At 41.8% G+C, this 17,024-nt stretch overlaps 1 protein-coding gene across 9 annotated transcripts in view; it reads left to right on the top strand.

Annotated features, from left to right (window-relative positions):
• Positions 1 to 8,242, top strand: part of csde1 (cold shock domain containing E1, RNA-binding) — a 65,977-nt gene extending 57,735 nt beyond the window's left edge. For all 9 annotated transcript variants that reach the window (XM_084333715.1, XM_084333718.1, XM_084333717.1 and 6 more), the window contains 3 exons: positions 1,625 to 1,788; positions 6,028 to 6,160; positions 6,334 to 8,242. In XM_084333715.1, the coding sequence (XP_084189841.1) occupies positions 1,625 to 1,788; positions 6,028 to 6,160; positions 6,334 to 6,381 (345 nt within the window). In that variant the 3' untranslated portion in view covers positions 6,382 to 8,242. The remainder of the gene's footprint in view (positions 1 to 1,624; positions 1,789 to 6,027; positions 6,161 to 6,333) is intronic.
• The last annotated feature ends 8,782 nt before the right edge of the window (positions 8,243 to 17,024 follow it).

The raw sequence follows: 17,024 nt of genomic DNA, 5'->3' as shown, positions 1-17,024 counted from the left end.
TCACTTTTCAAAAAATAAAATCTCACTAATAACACTTTAACCTATTGGTAAACAAACGTATTGCTGAAAATGACATGGTTAGGATGTTTACTCTTGGATACATTTGGGGGGGGGGGGGGGGGGAAACGCAACATTATGTCATACAGTCTAGACAGATTGATTTATGACGTGATACCATAGTACCCGACCGCACGGGTGACAATTTTACAGCCCAAAATACAAAAAAAGTTCCAGGCGGAATAGGTAACAAAGGGTTGAAGAAATATTGTCTGAACTGTCGGATGCAAACTGGCTGTGTGACATAACCAAGCATCTCGCTCAATTGAATAAGAAGCTGCAGGACGCAAACAAGTCCCACCCAAAACTTGACCAATATAGTTGTGAACTGAGAAAACCCTTATTTTGTTATTTTTGAGTACAGTTACAGTTGTGTGTTCATGCAGACTCATAATAGCAATTTCATTACGAATTGAAAACGGGGGACCCTGATGTAAACAAGTCCAAAGTCTTTCTCTGGTCTGCATCCCCTTAACAATTGTGTGTATTGAGCTGTACTGTACTGTACCCATTCTGCAATCTGTTAATTAAAGTTAATTAAACTATCTTCCATTAGTTGGATGTATGGCCTCTGCAAGGTTGTGTGCAGCCATTTGTTTTTGTAACATCTGCTACATCTGTCCCACGTGTTCTTTGCAGCTCACAGTTGTTAGTTCTGCCCCTCTTGACTGACAAAAAGGTTTTGAACAAACTTAATGTCATAGCTTGTATTTGATGATATTCTTCTTTGTTATTTAGTTGAATGGTTTGATCATTGATTGATTGAGTAATATGGGGTTCTGATCAACAATTTCTTTTGTTAAAATAACATAACATATATTTTTACATCTATGCTAAATGTATAACTTGAATAAGTAATAAATACAGAAACAGCATGTTTAACAATATGTAAATGAGTAGCTACATTTATTTTACATTACATTAACATTTATATGGTCTTTGGCCCTTTGAGGGCAACGATAATGCTGATGTGGCCCTCTGTGAAAATGAGTTTGACACCCCTGTTCTAGATGTTCACAGAAAGGCAAAGAAACTATATACGTTGTATTTTATGGCAATAACGTTAAGGCTTGATTGATTCGTGAGATATAAACACGAAAATCACATCAGAAGAATTTGGTGGAAAATGGTTGGACTTTTTAGAAGCTCATATTTCGCTAATAAGCTCATTTAGCTAATAACACTTAACCTCTTAAAATCATTGGTAAATAAACTTAGTGCTGAAAATACACTTTGACTGCTGTATTGATAGGGTTAGGGTCTTTACTCTTGGCTACATTTGAAAAAGACACAACATTACTTAATACAAACTATTGATCTATTTATGACGTGAAATAAATCTCGTATCGGGCTTAGGAGGTTAAAGAATAATCGACCCGGTCCAGTCATACGTACAAGCCACTATCGGCATACATTATGACTGAAATCTTAAAGATTTTAAAAGGGAACCATTTTGAAATGAGAGCAGTGTAGGAGCCTGTCCTGCTTTTCTCAGGGCATTGGTGCTACCAATATTGAATGATTATGGACATTTAAGGTTGCTGTGTTTTTTTAATCTCCCCCTCAGTTTGGATTCATCACGTATGAAGTGGGTGAGAGCAAAAAGCTGTTCTTCCATGTCAAAGAGGTGCAGGATGGGCTGGAGCTCCAGACCGGGGATGAGGTGGAGTTCTCGGTCATTCTCAACCAGCGCACAGGGAAATGTAGTGCCTGCAATGTACGCAGAGTCAGGTAAGGACCCCACGGGACCAAGCGACTGCTGGACGGGACTATTTGATTTTAAAGGGTCATTGAGGAAACCTCCCATGTCTTACATGTGACCCTGAATGTGGCTTTAACCTCTTCCACCCGACGGGACCGGTACCCGTCCCAAAATGACATGTCATAAATCAATATCCCCAGAATGTTCTACAAAAGTATCCTTTTTTTTGGTCAAACATATTCAAGTATAAACATCATAACCATGTCACAACGAATTTTTTTTTTATCCACTTTCTCCCATCCCAATTTCGTATCATCCAATTCAACCCTCCCCTGTCTCGAACGCTGTTTCTTGCCTCCCACAAGCCGGCTGCAATGTGGACTCGCTGTTTCTTGCCTCCCACAAGCCGGCTGCAATGTGGACTAAGTCATACATAGCACGAGTCCCCTCCGATACTCGAGGTAACAGCAGTCGCATCTTTTCACCTGCGCGGCGCGATCTTTCAGCGTCAGTGGTCTGCGCTTTGGAGGGGCGCCGCCCCCATCGCTTCCTGATTCTACTGCGCAGGCGCACCAACCGCCCTGTAGGAGTCGCTGTCCACAACGCCCGATCCCCACCCATCAGTTTCCCACGTCCCCTAATACTGCCAATGTGTATTAGTACGGACGACCAGCTAAACTGAAAGCAATGTGGAGCGCTGGGCTCGAACAGGCGAACCCAGTGTCGCCAGTATTCGTGGTGAGCGCCTTGCCCACTGCACCACCTAGCAGCCCCTCACAACGACATTTATAATGTATATTATCATCAATACGTTAGTTTAGGAATAGGTTAGTGTTGTTAGATAGATTTTCCTTTTCGAAATGTCTGTTTATTTCGCGAGGTCACTATTTTGGAAAACCTTGAATCATGGGAATTGTAGTTTTTGCTTCTATTTTGTAGCGGACATCCATTCAAAACTACACTTCCTGAAAGGATCTATGGGGTTCATAGTTCTCTATGCATTTTTTTTAATAACTCTTATTATTCTGGATAATATACCACAACCTAACGTTATTGACAAATATTGAAACGCAGTTAGTTTCTCTTCTCTATTTAGCATGTAGCAACAATTAGATTTGAAATTAGTTTCAAAATGGTGCCACCCTGGCAAAAATAAAAAAGCTACTGTACATCAGGGCTCCAGGCTAACTTTTTTCACCACCGTCCCAGAACCGTCCCGGAATACAGTTTTAACCGTCCCAAAGTGAATGTAAACCGTCCCAATTATCTTTTTATATATATAATATATCAACGTCAAACTGTGTACCGTACCTTTTGATTATTGTAAGCACAAAGATAATAAGCAGCTATAACTAGAATGTGTCGATAATATACAGTTCCAATAATAATAATAATGATAATAATAATAGATTAGAATAGAAAAGATAATTTATATAGCGCCTTTCATAGAACCCAAGGTCGCTTCACAATCGGGACAAAAAATAGGGCTAGGGAAATAGGGGGGAAAAAGGGGATGAGGGAAGGTTAGGGATAATGGATAATGGACCTAATCTAAACTAACTGATGGGGAAAAGCCTTGGTCAAGAGGTGTGTTTTTAGAGCAGTTTTGGAGGTGTCCAGGGTTGGGGCGTTGCGGATAACATTACACTTCTGTTATTTAAATGTCCTTACGTTAGAGTCAGGGGTTGTATTGTTGGATGCAGTTCCCTGTTGGTTAGTGTGTGTCTGTTCTCCATCTTCTTCTGCTGTGTTTATCCTCTTCAAATAGCGCAGCATATTTGCGGTGCTCTCTTCACAGAGGATGCCAGTATAGCGTTTATTTTTATAACATTTGATATTTTCGCGGTTCTTGTATAGTGGTCTCGTGCGACTGTCGACTATAATAAATATGGGCTGTTTTAAATTGTGTGAATAGTTTCAATATAATCCGTTTTACCATTCATTCATTATAAACACAGACGTAAGGTGTCCACCGCGCGTCCACCGTGCTTTTTTAAGCTCCGGCCAAAATGCATGGTGACGTGTTGACCAATTTCGGAGGGGGATCCCAATGATATAATAAAAACGTACAGTCAGTTCATGTCCAAGGGATTATGTTCACGCACACAGCAAGTATCACCAGTTCCTGGCATTTTTTAACCTTTCTTTTTCGATGTCGAGATAAATTTGGGGCTGCTGCAGCGCGACCTGTGGTTTGCTGATCAGAATGGTGGGTGGGAGCTTGATGCTGGATTAGCGTATCGCTGCGTTGGGACGGCGGAGATAGTCATTGGATTCGGCAAATCATGCAACGTTTAGACTTCAGTGAACCCCACATGATAATGTTGCCGTCTCTCTGTCAACTAAGTCGGCACGAGACACGCACCGTTTGACAGCAATATGTGCGCGCACTGACAGTCGGCTAATTGACATTTCCTGTGAAAGAAAAAAATCCTCTTCGTCCCGTTTGTGTCCCGGCAATGATTTCTGTTCGCGAATTGGCTATAATAAGGTAATTTATAAGCCTGATATTCTATAATATTTCAAATTACATTGGTTCGGATGGGAGAATTCAGTACTGTATCTACAGAACCTTCTGTTTAATCATCTTTCCTTTATTCATTTCCTTAGATTTCTTGTACACATGATCTCAAGCAGGTACTGAACGAGATCAGTGGCAGTTTTTAATGTTTGGTCATTATTAGCATGGTGTTATTCACTGTCAAAGATGCAAAGAAAAATCATAATTAATATTCTCCTTGTTTCATCACAATTTAAGCAAGCCTAGTAATAGACACAATATTTCTGACACAGGGAATACATTCACTGAGTGAGGTCCATAGATGTCCCTAGATACCAAGAATATGCAAATGGGCCATATTCCATTTACCGTACTTTTCGCACTATAAGCCGCACCCGACTATAAGCCGCAGCAGCTAAATTGAATGATGTGTACATATATAAGCCGCACTGGACTATAAACCGCATGTGTTTTAATGTTTAATTACCATATGTAAGGAGTGGAGCCTGCGGCTTAATTTGACTCAACACGGGAAACCTCACCCGGCCCGCACACGGAAAGGATTGACAGATTGATTGCTCTTTCTCGATTCTGTGAGTGGTGGTGCATGGCCGTTCTTATATTGAGCTTTAAGTTCCCACCTCTACAGAGAATGACTCCCATTGGGACACAATACTGTCGGACAAATAACATTAACTCATTTACAAGTTGTATTAAGTTTAGCAAATAAGGGAACAGATAAATAACATTTCAATGCAGTAAAAAAAGCAATATTTCGATTTTCGGGTTTTGTCCACATATATAAGCCGCACCGTTATATAAGCCGCAGGGTCGAAAAATGGGGGGAAAAGTACCTAAGTCCGAAAAGTACGGTACTTAGGTATGTATTTTAGGCGGATTTTCAGAAAATAGGCTCCGGGGGGCGGCTACGTGGTGCAGTGGGCAAGGCGCTCACCTCCAATGCTGGAGACGCTGGGTTCGAGCCCAGCTCTCCACATTGCTTTCAGTTTGGCTGGTCGTTCGTACTAATACATTTGGCAGTATTAGGGGGTGGGGATGGGTGGGAATCGGACGTTGTGGACAGCGACTCCTACAGGTCGGTTGGTGCGCCTGCGCAGTAGAATCAGGAAGCGACGGGGGCGGCGTCCCTCCAAAGCACAGACCCCTGACGCTGAAAGATCGCGCTGTGCAGGTGAAAAGATGCGATGGCTGCTACCACGAGTACCGGAGGGGACACGTGCAATGTATAGCTTACACGTCCACATTACAGCCGGCTTGTGGGAGGCATGAAACTGCGTTCGAGATAGGGGAGGGTTGAATTGGACGATACGAAATTGGGATGGGAGAAAAATAGAAAATGGGAGAAAAAGTAGATAAAAAAAATAAAAATAGGCTCCGGGCTTAAGATGTTAATTGTAACCAAATCATGTTGTAACTATAATCAATTGTAACCCTACTCCCATAGTGAAGGTCCTAAACCAGTGGCCCTAACCCTACTCTCATAATGAAGGACCTAAACCAGTGGCCCTAACCCTACAGTGAAGGGCCTAAACCAGTGGCCCTAAAACTAACCCTACTCCCATAGTGAAGGGCCTAAACCAGTGGCCCTAATCCTACAGTGAAGGGCCTAAACCAGTGGCCATAAAACTAACCCTACTCCTACTCTCACAATGAAGGGCCTAAACCAGTGGCCATAAAACTAACCCTACTCCATAATGAAGGACCTAAACCAGTGGCCCTAAAACTAACCCTACTCCTACTTCCATAGTGAAGGACCTAAACCAGTGGCGACCCCACGTCCTGACCGTCTCGTGAACCGGCTGAAGAGCATCACCCTGGATGATGCCAGCGCCCCCCGCCTAGTCATCGTGAGGCAGCCCCGTGGCCCCGACAACTCAAAGGTACACCAGTGCAGTCATCTTAACATGTACTGTATATCAGTCTTACAGTGGAATTGACGCCTAAAAAACATATCATTGCTATTTAACATTTTCAATTTGATGTTAGTTGAACCTTTTTTTGTGTCGTTCTGAGTCATCCAAGTTTCAAGCAATTAATTCCTGTGTCTGTCCAGGGCTTCAACGTGGAGAGGAAGACCCGTCAACCCGGTGTGATTGACTGAGCAATATAGAAGCCACCCCATCTGGAGGTGATGGGCCTAGAGTTAAGAAATGCTACCCCAAGGCAGAGCAACGATGAGGGGGAAAAGGGATTTCTGCTTTTGACACACATGCTTGCACCCCTCCACCCCCATACACACTCATACACACAAACCATGCGCACACATCCAGCGATCAGCATGTGTAAACCCTGTCTCTGTCCCACACTTACAAGGGAACCTTTTCATTCCATAATTCCCTGCCCTCCCATGTATGATGTGCTTGATAAAGAGTTCCACACTGCAGTATACATGGGGATCTCGCTCTCTCGTGAGTGAGTGTGTGAGTGATGTATGATTCATCTTACAACCGGTGGACGTTATAGGGCGTACAGGAGGCTATCTGTGTTTTTTCTTGTTTGTTTGAGGGCCTAGTCCCTCTAAATCAGAGTGAGGGTTGTGTGGCTGTGTCTTTGTCCCAGTCTTTTGAAATCGGCTTTGTCTGGAATTCTGCACCTGCAACATGTCTTTATTTTTTTGGTTTGCGTGGGTAAAATGCGTGTGACGTTGGCATGCGTTTTGGTTTGCGTGGGTAAAATGCGTGTGATGTTGGCATGTGTTTTGGTTTGCGTGGGTAAAATGCGTGTTACGTTGGCACGTGTTTTGGTTTGCGTGGGTAAAATGCGTGTGACGTTGGCACGTGTTTTGATTTGCGTGGGTAAAATGCGTGTGACGTTGGCATGTGTTTTGGTTTGCGTGGGTAAAATGCGTGTGAGCGCTGGCATGTGTTTTTGAGCATCGGCTCCCGTTTATTCCTTATTATTTCCCCCTCCCTTTTACTCTCGGAAACTTTCCCCCCTAGTTTCCACTACTGTATGCTTTCCTACAAAACACATAAAGCAAAGCAAAAGTTCCCTCCATAAGGAGGATCATATTTCTCATATGTGCGAGCTTAAACTTGAGGCTACTTTTCTGCTCGGTTTTTTTGAGCAGTTTAAAAAGAAAAAAGAAAAAAAGCGTGAGAGAAAAAAAAAAGCTTTAATCAAGAGCTGGAGTGAAAGCATGGTGTGTGTGTTGTATGTGAATGTCAAAGTAGTTAATCTAATGGGATTTACTTATTCAAATCTGGAGCCTTTTTAGATGCCTTTTCGGTATTCACACGCTCCATTTAAGCAATTTCCCCAGGTGCAGAATTCCTTATGGCATCTTATATCCCGCAGTTCTTTTATACAATGTTTATTTTCCTTGCACATTTTTTTCCCCCTCCGCTTTTTGTTCCATTTGAAACTCGATCTGCTAATTGATTAATGAATACAATGAAGTAAGAATAAGGTGCCTAAAAAAATTATAAAATTTAAAAAAATTAGATGTCTCCTCTGTCCCGAGCCAACCGCCAAAATATTCACAACAATCTTTAGGATGGCTTTTTTTTCTAGTAGAAATAATAATGGTATGTATGCATCCCAAATACCTGTGGGTTGAAATATACTGTATGTAATGTGTGCTTTTTTCTTAGTGAAAGATTCAATCTTCAAGATATAACGAATAAAAGGAATTTAACTAACGAAAGGGGACGGTTACAAAGTATTAGAAATAATTAAGTTAAAAAAGAAAAAAAAAGAGAAAAAAAATAGCATAAGGATCAGGATATCTATTGTGCTCTGGAGACATTGGTTGGTGATCTGTTGTTACAGTCTAAATGAATTTCAACTCTGGAGACATTGGTTGGTGATCTGTTGTGCTTCTATGCACATTAAGTTACAGTCTAAATGAATTTCAACTGGAGATCACTGGGTTCCAGATGAACTGCATACAGAGGTTCTCCTATGTACTTTTGTTAATGGTCTTGAATGAAACAATTGAATTAAAAGTTTTATGAAAATCATGCATGTCAATTTGTTATCGTAGTCTGTAGAAACGTTTGTATACTTACAGTAGCCATATTTTGCATGAACTTAATACTTTTATGATCTATTCTAAATGATTACAAAAGGAGCCATAGCCTATTTATTGCTGATCCATTTTTTCTGAAAGGCTGATGCACCAACACCATGCAACTTTTTGTACAACAGGTTGGCATTATATTAGCCTACATCTCTACCTCTGGTACTCGGCAGTCGGCACCACTTGCGAGCTGCCTGCGGCTCTCTGAAGTCTCCTACCTCACCTGCCAAAATAAAACGAGGTCTGATTGGTTGACAATCATTTGGCCTGCCAAGTGGTGTTCACTGGCTCTCATTGGAAAACTAACACAACCAATCACCTTCCTCGTCAAAGTCCAGTGAGCAACACCACCTGCAGATCGGATGCTGGGAAGTATTTTGATTACATTTCTTTTTATCCAGTTTAAAGTCGCTGGTGCCTCTGGCAACGTGGGAGTCTGGAAAACTTTTGTTGCCAAAGCCCAGGCTAGAAAAGTGATAATAAAACACAAGAATACTTTTGGGGGACAAGTGCTCAACGAAGAAACCCAATCCATTGCCAAAAAGTCTTAACATGCCTATAAATACTCATACTATGGAACCTACACTGAATATATTACATGGCCGATTTCAACAGACCCATGCCCCTTTGATGTGATCTTCAGGTATAATGGTCCTCATGCTCGAACAGATTTAGGAGAAAGTTACAAACAAATTTCTTAACTCCACTTATGAAATTCTCTGATTTTGGCATGATTGAACAGTTTATTTCTGGAGATTCGTTCGTAGCTATGAACTCTGAAAGGCAGTCATAAGTCGGACAGACTGGTGTGGCAGCTGATCCATAGCAGCTGATCCCCCCCCCCCCCCCCCCCTGGTGCAAAGAAGAAAGTATTTTGGATTTTAGACTTCGACTGCTAAAAATATAATTTTTTTTAAATAAATAATAATTACGTAACATCCCCTCCAGAATCGAGAACCAAACATCCCTGCCAAATTGCTTCCAGCCATTTCACAACTGTCGGATTGTGCTTGACTGCACTGAAGTGGCCATCTCTAACACAGAAAGACTGGACACCCAGAGTAATCTGTACAGTCATTACGAAACAAAGGACCCACCCCTTCATATAATAAATATCATTTACTTTTGGAAAACGTTGTTTATTTCGGCCGGGACCTGTGCTTAAAGCACTCACTGACGGGTTGGCTTCACAACAGCCCGGTCCAGTTATTTGTTATTATAGACCTTTGTTTGTTAGTCTGCCAAACATTTTTAAAGTGTGTGAAGAAACTCCAGTTGTGATTCAAGTGTATTGAATATCGGGTGGAAGAGCCTAGAGTGTGTGTGTTACAAGGTCAAGAAGAGTCCATACCACAAGATTACAAGTCCGATGACATCATTGAAGTAAAATGTCCTATGCAGCCAGAACCAAGACCCACCTGCAGGCGGCGGAGAGAAAATATTTTTTTCTAGAACTGGATGAATTCTCTGGCTTACTGAAACTCAAGCAAACTCATAACTGGCATCAGATCCAGGCCAACCTGCACCTGACAGTAGCCAACAATTGTCATCTTGTGGTATGGACTCCTCTTGACCTTGTAATCCTGCTCATCCATAAAGACCCACCATGGTCTAAAAACACTACAATTCTAGAACATTTTTATAAGGATTGTTTCCTACCTCACATTCTGTCACAGATGTAAAATGATTTGTGCATTCATGACCTGTTGTAGCATCTACCCAGGCCATATGAACTTAATAAAAGTCAGTCAAAGCTTGCAAAAGGCTCAAACTGATCTACAAGCCCAAATGGACTAAGAAACTATGTAAACCGTAAACGCCATGATCAAATCTACAATAACAAACCCTGTCAACTTTGGAAATTACTCGACAACCAACTAGGCTGCAGTAAAAAACTAAACCACTCATCACAGACAAGCTGGATGTGGCCAATTACGTAAACATTTTCTTTACAAACAGCCACAACACTGGTTAATAAACTACCCTCCAACTTGGGGCATTTTGGGGTAGAACACATCCTAGCCTTCTACAAAACCTAGGGGTCCGCAAAGACCACTTCAAACTCGAAATGGTAACAACAGATGAGGTGCTCAAAAGACAGCCAACCTAACGAGGCCACTGGCCATGACAATATCCCCTCCAAATTACTCAGAGACTCAGCAGCCACCATCACCCACATAATAAACCTCTCCATAAAACAGGGATACGTCCCCAAAGACTTCAAAATTGCGAGTGACCCCCTGCACAAAAAGGCAGCAAATGAGACCCAGGCAACTACAGCCCTGTTTCTATTCTTACCTCCATCTCGAAAGTCATGGAAAAAAAATTCTATGAACAGGTCGAAAAGTACCTTGCAAAAAAAAAACCAATCTACAAATTCCAATCTGGCTTCAGAACATCCCACTCCACTGACACATGCCTTCTCTATTTGAACGACCATGTCAAACAAGAGGTGGACGTGGGCAAATACTGCGGCATGGTCATGCTGGACCTCCAAAAGGCTTTCGACAATGTCAATCGCTCCATTCTGATTGATAAGCTAAAAGCAATAGCTTTTGATAGTTCATCAGTGAGCTGGATGCAATCCTACCTGGAGGGGAGAGAACAGATGGTGGAGGTAAACGGTACACTACCCCCCCCCCCCCCCTCCCAGTGTTCTACCTTTCGTGTTCTACAAGGAAGCATACTAGGACCGTTACTGTTCCTAATTTATGCAAATGACATGTCATCAGCTTGTGACTGCAACTTGTTCCTGTTCGCGGATGACTCAGCCCTGCTGGTCTCTGACAGGGACAAGTTACAGGTTGAAAAAGCCCTCAGCTCTGAACTCAGCAGAATCTGCACCTGGCTCACTGATAACAAACTATCATTACACCTGGGTAAAACAGTATTCTCTTTGGATCAAATAACAAACTCAGCAAGTCACCATTGTCACAAGGAAAGATGAAATTACCTACCTGGGTTCCATCCTAGAGGCACATTTTCCCTGTGACAATGGCAACCAATGTAATAAAAAAAAGTCAACCAACGAACAAGATTCTTGTACCGGATCTCCTCTCTGGTAAACAAAAATACCTTGAAGACTCTTAACACTTTCAGTGCCAGCAGGGGGCGCACGATTTAGTGCTTGAATGCCCACCATCCACTTCAATGTTATCGTTAATAACGCCTAATCTATGTTTTAAATTATGGCTATGTGTCTAATCTGCCCGTCGCTTATCCATGACTCGTTTTCCAGTCAACATTGTCGAAGCGGATTGTTTTTTTATCGGTTCATTTTCGTTTTTTAGCATTTTGAAAAGCCCTTGTTTTCAAGGAAAATAAAAAGATTCCATAATAAACGCCCTGTACTGGAATATTCTAGAATACACAAAAACGAAATTTTTCTGCCTATTTATAAATCGTTTTCAAATAAACGCTAGATTATCGATAGTATATGTGTACGTATGCACGCTATATAGGCGATCTGAAAAATCGAATCTCTGATTTCCTCAGCCATCGCCCACACACACACATAGGGCGAACGCTGAGAGCTCAGCGAATACAACTCTGATTATCCCATAACTTGTCAAATAGATTCCTTACCTCAGATCAGATGTTCTCCAAAAAGATCATTCCAATTCCTGATCGCCATTCCAAAAATCGATCGCTTTTATTGATCCAACGCTGCATACTGGAAACACATTCCACGCTGTTCTGAGGGACCAGAATGACTGCAATCGGCTCGGGTTACATGCCTGAGAAGTAAAATGTGGATTCCGGATTTTTCTTTTCTCATCCATTTTCATTGAGTCCATTCCAAAAGGGTGCATTACCATCTGGGAGACGATAGGGGTCGCTTTTTTCACATCTGAGCTCCTGATGGGGCTGGTTTCCCAACGAGAGACTCGGTTGATGAAATATGAATTCAGATCGCTAATAAAAAAATAACACGCTAATTGTCGTGGTGGGCATTCAGGGGGCGGGCTGATAACACGTGTTATGTCGTGGTGGGCACTGAAAGAGTTAACAGGAGCACTCATTCAAGGGTACTACGACTATGCTTGCACCTCATGGTACCAAAGGCCCTAAAAACAAGACTACAAACATCACAAAATAAACTGGTCAGACTACTGCTCGACCTTACTCCTACAACAGGGCTATTCAACTAAATTGTTCAGGGGGCCACATTGTCAGAAACCCAAGGGGCCAGGGGCCGGACTGCCACGGCGCCTCCCCGTGCTATGAATATATGTACACTTGACACAACACGCAACCACATTTTCACAACTTTTATTTAACTACCGGTACATTGCAAAAGTAGTATACTTAAAAAAAAAAGTGCTTCATTAATGTGCCACATCTGCAACATCTCCTGCAAAAAGTGCTTCATTTATGACTGTGCAACAACTGCAACATCTCCTCTTCAACATTTCAATATAAAAATAAAATAAAAAACAAACAAGTGCATGATGTGCATCTGAACATTCTAACATCAACACTTGAACAAAAAACACATTTATAGTGCAGCTGAGCTATGGAAAAAGTGCTTCATGTCTGTGCAACAACAGCAAATCACAGCATCTTATTAGCACTTATTGTCCACTCTTAACTCTCAAACATCAGGGGGGGTGGGGGGCAGACAGGCCTAGCCTACATACACACATCTAATGAGAGAGATTGCACTTATTTGACTGGGCAATGGCAGAGAAAGAGGGTTCATAGGAAGTGAGGGCTACCCGCAAACAGTGATGCAAATGCTCATTTGTCAAGGAGGCACGGTTGCTTGTTTTAATGGCATTCATGTGAGAGAAACTGGATTCACAGGTGTATGTTGAGCCAAACATTGTTAGCACAGATATTGCCAGCGTTTTTATTTTGGGGAATGTGTTTACATGAATACACTTTATCCAAAATGTTGTGGTGGATTCATTCTCAAGTGCCTGCTTCAGAGCAGATGATGCTTGCATGTCAATTATTTCAAGTTGCAGGAGACCTTCATCAATGTGAAGTGATGCAAGGAACTCTTGTCCTTTTGTGGAAATAGCAGCTACATTGGCAATTGGGTTGCTCACAAAATGCATCAATTCTCTGGGCATGTCAAATTCATCAAATCGACTTGCAAAGTTTTCCCTCAATTTATCAATGAAATCTGTCATTAATTGAGTGACTTTTGGCTCAATTGTGCGTGTGAACGTTGACATGAAAAGAAAAAAATATATATATATATATTTTTTATTATCATGTACTCTATTGCTGGCCGGTCAGAATCATCCGCCAGTTGAATAGCCCTGTCCTACAACCTAGGATGGCTTAGAGTAGACAACGGAGTACAGCAACTTGCAATGGGACTGGTCTACAAGATACACTACACACCACTAAGATAAGGTACCCATGTACATGTTAAAATACTTTCCAAAGGTCAGTGAATTCCATGACCACAACACCAGAGGGAGTTCCACAAATCATGTTAAACCCAGATTCCGAACAAGGGACTAAACACGTTTTGCAATTATGCCACAACAATGTGGAACGGCCTACCCACAGCCGTAAAATAATGTGAATCCCTACCCTCCTTCAAAACCGCTCTCAAAGAGCACCTACGGGTGGCTGCAATTAGAAACTGGCCCCGGTAAATGTCCAAACCCCCTCCAATGTACAGTTTCTTCCCCTTCGAATGTATATATATTTTCTTATGATCTCTTTCTGTATATTTTATGTCTTGATGAAACAGTACTGTATATCTGTATGTCATAAATGTCTTGATTAATTGAAAATGAGGGACCCTGATGTAAACAAGACGAAAGTCTCTTTCTGGTCTGCATCCCCATAACAATTGTTTGTATTGAGCCCGGCCGTATTGTATCCATTCTGCAATCTGTTAATAAAGTTTTCAATCAATCAATCAAACCCCATACCTCTGTGCAGTAATGCAGGTAAGGCAAAATCATTGCACAGTAGTACAGAGTGTGCAATGAGTTGGGATTGAGTACATGTCTCCCATTACTTATGATTGAGATGCTCTTTGCCATCTTAGCCCTCATATTCTATATGGGGTTTCCAGCATTAGTCCACTACTACACATAAACTTCCTTGGAGGTTTATTGTTATTTAAGTTCTTTGTATGAACTCTGTTATTATGAGATGCCTTTGTGGCTTATTTCAGTTCTATAACACCTCTTTATTGAGTGTTGTCCTGTTTTTTGGAGTTGATTTATTTTCTTACAAACTCATTTTGAGGCTTTCACTAAGGTTGTTTTTTGTTGTTTATTTCCCCCCTTCTCCTTATGTCTGCTTAGCAGTTTAGTGGTTATTCGCTATACGAAAGAGTCTTTATTATTTGCTAGTGACCCATACACCCACAGCCCTCACAATATGTGCAACATTTTTCTTTTAGAGTGTTAGTGAACATTCACTGCTGTATCCCATAGATAAATGTTTGTCCCATCTCTTGACTTGTGATGTTATACCAATGTAAAGAAAATTAACTGGAAACAGATGAAGGATAAATACGAGCAACTCCAGACTGTACAGTGGAGTGACATCACAATTTAGAGTCTTGATTCTCTTGCTTTTCTTCTTGGAAGTCATCTTCACATATACTGACCAGACTGCCCTAAGTCCTAAACATAATGTGTGACTATTTAAATTGAGTGGTATTACCAAAGTGGGTTCACTCTGCTGCCATTTTGATAACAGTGACTAACAAGACCTGACCCCTATGTCTTGAATGGGGAGTTATCTGTATCTAAGAATAATATGTAAGGGATAATGTATAGCTATACTCGGTCATTGTCGCAAAATAATTGACCGACACTGCGTTCTGGAACACCGAGGCTATATATAGCTATACATTATCCTGCTTATTACATGGCTAACTTACTAACAATATACCTAATTCATTTTACACCATGGACAAGACGAGATCAAATGCAGACGCAGTTGTTCTGTGGCTTCTCTGTCATCGCCGGCAGGTGTGCACTTGATTGAACCTGATGTAGTGCAGCTGTGCGAGATAAAGCTGGGAACGAGGTTATAGCTTTCGTGACTGCGATCAAAATGCTTGATTGTGATTGGTCAATAGCGCTCTGTTGCCCCTAACAGCGGTCATTATTGCGCCGTTGACCATAGCAGCGGTCAATTATCGAGAAATAATTGACCGCTGCTAGGGGTAACAGAGCGCTATTGACCAATCACAATCAAGCATTTTGGCAAATGTTAAAACGCCATGTAATAAGTCATACATAATTGTTCTTTCATATTTGAAATCCCTGGTAAATTACTGACCACACAATGGTTAATTTGGTTAAAATAAAAGTACAAATAAAAATGAGGCAATCTTGTGATAGACAGGTGTTATGGGGGGTGTTTCTAGAACCCAAGAACAGAACACAGGAGAATGGAGCGGTTTATAATGTTTAATTTAAGCAGGAGGGGGAGAGGGGCTGGAGGCAGGGAACAAGCAGTGGAGGAGAGACAGGCTGATGGCATGGGCAGGTGAGGTCCAGGGGGGTGCAGGCTGGTGGAATCCGTGGTCGAGGTATAGGCCGGAGGGGTGAGGTCCACGGGAGGCAGGAGTGCAGGCCTCTTATCCTGGTTCGGTGATGGGGTGAAAGCCGGCAGGTGTGTAGACAGGCACAGGTGAGTAGGATGATGGTGAGACGGGAACAGGAAGGGGACCATGTATGGGCATGGGAACCTGCTGACAGACAGGGCAGAGAAAAGCCCTGGCTGTGGCTGTAACAACAGGCAGCTTCTATGCATGCCCATCCAGTGGTTTCTGCCAGAATCCTTAGTTACCATGGCTACCACTCAAAATGCAGTAATTCTACTCAACATGAAATCACATCACATTACATTTCCCCATTCAAAACTACCAGAGTGATATGTCTCCTCATTCCTAATTATATAGACTGACTGGTATTACTACATGATCTCTGTGCTGACACAGTGATATCCATCTGGTACAAGCCTTCTCAACATTCAGCTCACACTTGCACCCCTCAGCTCAGGCTTGTAAGTGTAAGAGTGCCTGGAAGTGTAAGAGTGCCTGGAAGTATAAGAGGTCCTGGAAGTGTAAGAGTGCCTGGAAGTGTAAGAGTGCCTGGAAGTATAAGAGGTCCTGGAAGTGTAAGAGTGCCTGGAAGTGTAAGAGTGCGTGGAAGTATAAGAGTGCCTGGAAGTGTAAGAGTGCCTGGAAGTGTAAGAGTGCCTGGAAGTGTAAGAGTGCCTAGAAGTATAAGAGTGCCTGGAAGTGTAAGAGTGCCTGGAAGTATAAGAGTGCCTGGAAGTGTAAGAGTGCCTTGTAAACCTTTCGAGACAAACCTTTGGATTATTGCTGTATTTCTTCTTCATATACTGTATTTTACAGATTATTACAGATTACAGATTATTTTCCCATTTTACTGGTTGGATCTCCTGCCAGTGTTGGAAGTGACTCTGCAACTCATGGGCAGATTATAGGACTTTTATATTCATATGAACTACTGGACCCAGGAGCTGTTAACCCCCGCCATGCCATATATCTTCACAACATTACCGATGGATATCTTTTGGTGTGATTTATTGTCTAACCAGTGTGGATATTATACTCCGTATAATATAGAGATAGGCTATTTTGTTTATTGTTTTTCATAACAATTGGGGGTTTTGAAAAGAATGAGGAGAACACAGTAATTTGTAGTCTTTATTTCATTGTAATATTAAAGTACAACAATCAAGTAGGATAGATGCCGATCCACCTC

Source organism: Notolepis coatsorum (genome assembly GCF_963971535.1).
Source record: "Notolepis coatsorum genome assembly, chromosome: 17".
Taxonomy (NCBI): domain Eukaryota; kingdom Metazoa; phylum Chordata; class Actinopteri; order Aulopiformes; family Paralepididae; genus Notolepis; species Notolepis coatsorum.
The sequence above is the reverse complement of the archived record's forward strand: the minus strand, read 5'-3'. Positions and strand labels throughout refer to the sequence as shown.